The sequence below is a fragment of the Crocodylus porosus genome, unplaced genomic scaffold (assembly GCF_001723895.1).
Source record: "Crocodylus porosus isolate Cpor-Errol unplaced genomic scaffold, CroPor_comp1, whole genome shotgun sequence".
Classification (NCBI taxonomy): domain Eukaryota; kingdom Metazoa; phylum Chordata; order Crocodylia; family Crocodylidae; genus Crocodylus; species Crocodylus porosus.
The window spans coordinates 333,875-341,061 of NW_017728928.1; the positions used below are offsets into that span (position 1 = coordinate 333,875).

Below are 7,187 nucleotides of genomic sequence, written 5' to 3' on the forward strand. Positions count from 1 at the left end.
GAGCCACCCGGGGCCGGGGGCGGGCGGGGGCTGGCACGCGGGGGATTGCAGGCACCCACTCCGCGCAGGCCGGGCCTCGTCTCGGGGGCGAGCCCCCGCGGGGCCAGCGCGCCTTGTGCGTGGCGGGCGAGCGCTTTGCCTGCGCCGTGATGGAAAACATTAGGACTTTGCGATTGGGCTTAATTAAAACTGGTTTCCGATTCCCTTTTCCGGAGAAAAGGATCGAGTCCTTCCCCAGAGCGGCGGGAGGTTTAATTGGGTTTTAAGCGGTAACGAAGGAGAAGGGAATCTGGTAATGCCATTCAGGCGCTTGCCGTGTAATCCTCTTCCACCTCGCGCTGCTCCGGTTTGGGTCACCTTCTCCCAAGCACAACAAAAGACGCGGGAGAAGTGCAGCGAGCCCGGTGGAGGGATGTGTTGAATCCACAAACACCCACTGTTTTTTCTTCCCTCTGGAGAAACTGTAAAGAGGTTAATGCTGCTTAATTTGGAAAGAAGGGGCAGAGCGCCTATAGAGGTATATAAATAATGAATGGCTTGCAGGAGGCTAATTGGACACTTCCATTTACCCTTTTCCAACACGCACGACGAAGTACAAAAGCTCCGGCTGAATTGAAAAAGCCGCCGATTCAGCGCGGACAAAGCAGCTGGCGTAGCTCGGCGCTGACCTGCCCAGGTTTCTGCTGCCGGAGGTCACCGAGGCAACCAGGACTTTCCTCGCGCTGCTACCAAAATAGTTTGCTCGGGCTCGCTCGCCCCGGTGCGCTCCGGCACCTCGCAGCCCCCGGCGGGCGGTCAGCCATCTTTGCTCCAGCGCCTGTCCTCGCACCCCCTTCCCCTCCTCTCCCGCAATCCCTCCTCCGCACTGCCCCCGAGGCCTCGGCCCGTTGCGCTGCAGCGCCCGGGGGCTGCCGAACCAGCGCGCCTGCCCCGGGGGCAGGAGGTGCCTTTCCTGCGCCAGCTCGGCGCTGGCGTGGCCGTGCAGAACCGGGCTGCTGCTGCCAGATCGGCTGCTATAAAACCTCCCGCACCGTCTGCAGTAAGAGTTGCTATTCCAGTAACCAGCATCTGTTGCTTTGGGGTAGATGCGCTGCATATTGCGTGGGTGAGAGAGTGCACGGTGCGGCTCCCACCCGCTAACCCAGACGGCCCAGAGACAAATCCCCCTTTCCTCCCCCGGCTGCTCGCATACAACAACAGCAGGGGCGTTCACAGCTCCCCAGCAAAAATCCTGGGGCAGAGGGACACCGAGAGGCTTGGTGCTTTCCAGGAAAGATGCTCCAGGTCGGTATAGATAGGGGGTCGTTCGCGCACAACCGGTGCTTGCGCCCCCGCTCTGCTGGAACGAGGCAGGGGGAAGGGAGGAGCCGGGTCAGGTGAGGAGTGTCCGACTTTCCCCGCATGGCCCTCAATTGTGCTTGCAGGGAGCACGAGAAGGAGGTGCAGAATCGGAAAAGGGGCAAGCGGCCCAGGGGCAGGCCCAGGAAGCACGTGGTGAGTCCCTGGCTGGGCGGGGGCCGGCAGGCGAGGATGGCGGCAGCTTGCGACAGCTGCGCTTGCTCCGCACGCTCCTGTCCCGTGACGAGGGCTTGCGACGTGGTGGCGGGGGAGCGGGGTGCGGCGGGAGCAGAAGGCAGCGGGGCTGCACGGCTGAGCTGGGCAGGGGAGCAATCCTGGTGCGTGCTAGCTGGCGCTGGCGGGAGGGAACGCGCGAGCGCAATGCGGAGCTTGAGTGCCGTGGGCACGTGGAGAGGTGTCCGTGTGCCGTGGCGCTTCTGGGAGGGGGCCGCACTGGGATTTGTGGGGGCCCCGGGCTACTGAAGAACCTAACCGGGAGCGAGTTGGGCCCGGGCCTCGTGTCTCACGCTGCTCTTCCCCTTGTCCCCTCTTTGTTTTGTCAAGGAACCAGAGGTGCCTCCGAAAACCAAGTCGAGTAGCTCCTCTTCCTCGACCTCCTCCTCCTCCTCTTCCTCCGACGAGGACGATGAGAGTGACTTGGAGGCCAAGAGGGGCCTTCGGGGCAGAGAGAGCCACCCGGTGCCACAGAAGAAAGCTCAGATCCTAGTGGCCAAGCCCGAAGCCAAGGACCCCGCCAGGAAGAAGCGTGGCCGGAAGCCTCTCCCGCCGGAGCAGAAAGCCGCCAGGAGGACGGTGAACCTGGCAAAGGTGCTGAAACCCTCCCGGAAGGAGGTGGGTGGTGGCGCTAAGCCGCTGGGCAAACCGCAGCCTCAGCACAGTGCCCAGGCCTCGGGTCTCGCTGCGCTCAAGGCGCACATGAAAGAGCCCCACGGGGCGCTCGCCGGGCTCGGTGCCGGAGGCCCGGCGGCAGAGACCCTTCCCGGGACGACGAAGGGCTCCTCGGGGAGCCCCGGCCGCGGGATCAGCTGGCAGAGCTCCATTGTCCACTACATGAACAGGATGGCCCAGAACCAGGCCTCTGCCGAGGGCGCGCCGGCGGGGAGGCTGGCGCTCAAGGCGCAGGCCGCCGGCAGGAGCAGCCTAGGGCTGGACTTGAAAATGAGGCACCAGAAGGGAGCGGGGGAGCCGGGGCTGACCGCGCAGGGAGCCAAAGCCGCCAAGGCGCCCGCCGGGGGGGATCAGAAGGCGGGATGCGCTGGGGGCTCTCAGGGCCTGCACAATGGCAGCAAGGCCCCGGCTGGCTCGCCTGGCCCCGGCAGCCAGGAGCTGAACCTTCAGGCTTTAAACTTGCAGAGCATCAAAAATAGGCAGAACGCGGCTGGCGGCAGCAGCCTCCCTCGTCACAGCTGCGGAGCTCAGACCAAGAGCGCCGGCGGGGCCGGGACCGCGAGCAGCGCGGCCGCGAAGGGCGGCGGGGCCAGCGCCGGACTGCCGCCCGCCACGGACAGCTGCAAAAGCGAGAAGCACGTGCCCCGAGCAGGCGCCGGGGACAGAGACTCCGCCAAAAGCAGCCCGCCGCGCACGCAGGAGGGGCAGGCTGGGACGGAGAGCCGCAAGCCCTCGGCGCTCTCCGAAGCGAGCACGGGGGAAGAGACCAGCTCCGATTCGGACCGGGATTCGGCCTCGTTCCCCAGCGTGGGCCAGAACATGTCGGTCTCCATCCAGACCAGCCAGGACTGGAAACCCACGCGCAGCCTGATCGAGCATGTCTTCGTCACAGACGTGACGGCCAACCTGATCACGGTGACAGTCAAGGAGTCTCCCACCAGCGTGGGGTTCTTCAATCTCCGGCAATACTGAGCCCGCGAGCGGGGCGCAGGGGAGCGGGTCCCCGCGCTCCCCCGCCGGCCAGGCCTCCCTGTCCATCAGGTTTCTCTTTCCTTAAGTGAATGGCAGGGGGGTTCGGGGAGGCAGAAAGCAGCCCCCGCCCCTATAAACAGCTGGCTGAGCTGCACCTCCCAGCCTGCAGCGAAGTGTCCTGCCATTCCCAGCCGGGGTTGCTCTTGGTTCGCGGTCCCTGCATCTGCGCAGACTCCCTGGAACCAGCAGCGACTCGGGACGAGGAGCAGGGTACAGTGAAACCTGTTAACAGCCACCGAGGGGGAGCGATGCCCCTATTTTGCTTTCCAGCTTTTGTAGCAGGTGGCCCCACAATGGAAGTGGCTATTCTCTCGGGACAGAGGCTGGCCTGCTACTGAAGGGGACTGGCCAGCAAGTGGCTGCTGAGCCAGGTTTCACTGTACTTGGATTTCTCTGCTCTGCAGCTTGAAATGGCAGAACACAAAGCACGCAGCTGTCCGGACAGCTGGGGGCAGGGCCGTGCCATGTGGCAGCTCCCCGTCGCAGAGGGAGTTCCCTTTTCCTCTAGGCATCGCGCCAAACCTAGCCCTCCGCTCCCGGGATGGTCCGAGTCGGTCCAAGCCGTGCGGGCCACTTCCCCAGCACTCGGCACGCAGCTGAGGGGGTTGTCCGTGCACGTGGGGGTCTTTCAGGGTGCATGAAGCTCCTGGGCTGTGTCGTGTCCGGGAGGAGTGCGAGACGACCGCTGCTTCTGTTAGCAGCCTCTGGGGGTGGTTTCCCGATGAGGTGGAAATGCTGTTTACATGTCTCAGTCTGGGGGAGCCTGCCAGACTGCACTTGTTGCCGCGGGCACGACCAGACCTCAGGGGGTACCTCTTTCCAAGCAGCGGAGACTGGCAGTCAGCGCCGCGTCTCCGACGGGGGGTGCCGCAGGCATGCAGCGCCGGCTCGCGGCAGGGCCTCGCTTGGTAGCGGCTGGATGCAGCGTGAGCTGCTGCATTGCTTTTGCTTGCTTGCTGTGAATCTGGATGCGAGTAGAAGAAAAGTCCAGGCCTGGGAACCTACCTGGAAGCAAGGCCTTCTCCTTGTCCTGGTGTCACTCGCGCTCTGCCTCACCTTCTGCAGGCTCCTGTGCAGGTGGAGTTTCTCCAGGTGCCTGCACCAAGCATGCTGTGAAGAACGTGCATGACGTGACCTAGCGCCTGCAAACGCAGCTGACGGGGTTTAGCATGGTTCGTGTGCGTACGCCTTCAGGGCTGCCCCGGGCTGGAGACCACCCGCTGCTTGGAGACCCCTGCCGCAACTCCTCTAAGGCAGAAGCTGGCAGGTGCCAGACAGCTTGGCGACGCGACTTGCTGCCGTCCTTGACGCAGACGTCAGTTCAGGGGAGACGATAGTGAGGACTCAAAAGCCGTGGTGCCGCTGAGCGGCTAAACACCGCTGACAGCAGCAAAGCACGGTGCATCGATGTTTGAGGCTGAGCACCTGTGTGTGGTAGGCTCTGGGGGGCTCTTTGGAGGCAGGACGCGGAAAGCTCAGTGCTGCTGCAGTGGTGCCGAGTGCCTTCCACTGCCACTGACTGTGGGGGGGGACACCGAGAACCTCTTGGGGTCACACCAAAAGTCACGGGGATGTGAAAAGAGCAGGTCCCATCCTCCCAGCAGCAGTGCCACAGGAACAGCCTCTGAAGAGCTGTGAGAGAGGGGCTTCCTGCATCCTGTGTTCACTAGCCTCTGGCCTTGTCTGTAGGGCTGAGCTCCTCCTGGATGGGTGGTTGAGGCAGTCCGGAGAACCACTGGGGCTGCTGGTGGACTCCAAGACAGCCCCATAAATATTCGTGGCTAGACAGACTGAGGGCCCAGCTCAGCTTCTGCACCTGAGCTTCGCTTGCCAGGTCGCTGCCCCGGTGCATGGAGCACCGGCTGCTTGGTGCACGCGGGCAGTAACGAAACGCCATCTGCTCGCAGCGCCCTGGACCCTGCATCCCTCGTCTCGGGGGCCGCAGGATGCGTGGTTGCATGCAGCATATATTGTTGCATTCCTGACCCCATCATCCCCGAGCCAGAATTGGCTGGGCTGGTCTGCCCCATGCCCTGGGCCTGGGGCTGCCTGGCCGTACTGCTGTGCTCTCAGCTGGGGCAATAAGTCGGCAAGGTTTCTGACTGACCCGCGTCTTCACGGTGCTTCGTTCTTTGGTTTGTGGTGCTGCCACGTCTGAGCTCCAGACATCATGAGGGAAGATTCCTTGGCTACAGAAGTGCTTCCTGGTCGAATCTGCAAACTTCCCTCTAAGGTTTTTCTTTCGCAAATCCTCAGCTGCGGGCCCAGTTTGAGCTGACAACCTCCACGAAGCCTTGTAGGAATGCTGCTGCTCTTGGACGGTTCCCCGCGGATAGCTGGGACTTCCCTCTGCCCCTTCGTTACTCATTGACTCTTCTTGATGCCAGAGGCCTTGCTCGCAGCTCCCTTGCAAAGCTGCTGCTCCATCCATCAACCCCGAGAGCCGAGGGAGTTGCTTCAGGTCCCCTGCTAACCTAGGGCTCGTAGCTGCTGTAGCTGGCTGCATTAGGGGACCGCGGTGCTCAGTGACGCGTGGGGCCACGTGGCTCAGGCGAGAGTTTTGTCCACCTGGGTGGCTGGTAAGGACCAAGTTGCCTTGGATCTCCACGGTGCCAAAAAGTTGTCGTCTGTTGACCTCATCCTTTAAACTCGGCCAAATGAACTCCTGCTCTGAGACGTTCAAGGGAAAAGACCTGGCTTGTAGCATCAGAGCTCCCTGCCTGTGGCCTTCACCAGCGGTGTCCTGAAGCCCAGGCCGCGAGGACGGCAGGAGGCCCTGTCCTGCTGCAGCGAACGGGGGGATGTGGGCTGTCACGGGGCAGTGCCTGGCTGTTTTCCCCACACACCAAATATTGACTACTTGGCCTTTGCAAATCCAAACTAACCTACAATGTGCCTTTGGACCTCTCCTACTCCACCTCGCCCGTGCCGCCGGTCACTGACGACTGTTTTGTGCCTAGGTGAAGTTGGCGGTGGCGGGAGAGCACGCCAGCCTTCGCACAGCTGCCCCCACCTTCCCGAGCTTGGCGCCCGGATGCCTGCGGAGGAAGAGGGCCCCAGCGGGGTTTGAACTCTGAAGCGCTCGGCGAAGGCTGGGGACTGGCACGTCTAACGACAACCGACTGAGCAGAGGAGCGGGCAGGCTGGCGTGATGGGCTGCAGCCTGCCCCGTTTTCACCTGCTTTAGCTCTGACCGAGCGCTGGCAGGGTCCCCCCTCCCGTCGGCGGGCTTCCCGGGGGCCCTGACTCAGTACAAAGGGGGGCTGCCCCCCGCCCCAGCACGCCGCGTGCTCCTCTAGTGCCAGAGCCTGCTCTGCCAACTCGAACATTGTGCCTTTCTCTTCACCAGCTCTTTCAATCCCAAAGTTATAGCAACTGTGAAAGTGATAATCGGGAACGCCTTCTGCCCATCACCTCAGTCTGCCCTCCCCTCCCCTCCCCCCCGGTATTAAACCTACCAGCTCCCCGTGCCCGCGGGAGTGCGTTTGACTTGGCAGTTGGCCTCTCCAAGGCGAAGCTGAGAATTTAATTTAATTTAATCTTTTTTTGTGGACTCAAGTTCCTAGCTGGTGCTAACCGTGTTTACCAATAAATAAAATTAGTATTCAAAGTCACCCTTTTTTTGTTTGCAAGAACGTGCTGCTCTGAGGTCGAGTGTCTCGTTGCACGTCGAGCTGCTCGGGGTGTCGGACGGCGAGAGGGTAGCTCACCTGGCGCACTGCGCCTCCTCGCCCACCGGTCCGCTTCGCTCCTCCGCCCTCGACATTGAGTACATTTGGAGGGAGATTTTGTAGCCGGCCCTGGACGTTTGGGGCAGGGGCCGGGGTGGCTTCTCTCGTGAGGTGTTAGCGGGGAGAGAAGGACCCCGTCCAGGATGGGGGGGTGCAAAGCTGCTCGTGTAATGGGGC

At 62.6% G+C, this 7,187-nt stretch overlaps 2 protein-coding genes across 4 annotated transcripts in view; both read left to right on the plus strand.

The window, feature by feature from the left end:
* Positions 1–6,406, plus strand: part of ENPP7 (ectonucleotide pyrophosphatase/phosphodiesterase 7) — a 28,377-nt gene extending 21,971 nt beyond the window's left edge. Inside the window, exon 6 of the mRNA XM_019542782.1 lies at positions 6,281–6,406. Within this exon, the coding sequence (XP_019398327.1) occupies positions 6,281–6,405 (125 nt within the window). The 3' untranslated portion in view covers position 6,406. The remainder of the gene's footprint in view (positions 1–6,280) is intronic.
* Positions 1,331–7,187, plus strand: part of CBX2 (chromobox 2) — an 8,088-nt gene continuing 2,231 nt past the window's right edge. The window contains exons 1-3 of one of the 3 annotated variants that reach the window (XM_019542260.1): positions 1,334–1,494; positions 1,903–2,190; positions 2,713–3,902. In XM_019542260.1, the coding sequence (XP_019397805.1) occupies positions 1,402–1,494; positions 1,903–2,190; positions 2,713–3,219 (888 nt within the window). In that variant the 5' untranslated portion in view covers positions 1,334–1,401 and the 3' untranslated portion in view covers positions 3,220–3,902. Of the gene's footprint in view, positions 1,495–1,902; positions 3,903–7,187 lie in introns of those variants that run through there. The other 2 variants (XR_002102381.1, XM_019542259.1) reach the window with 2 other exon arrangements.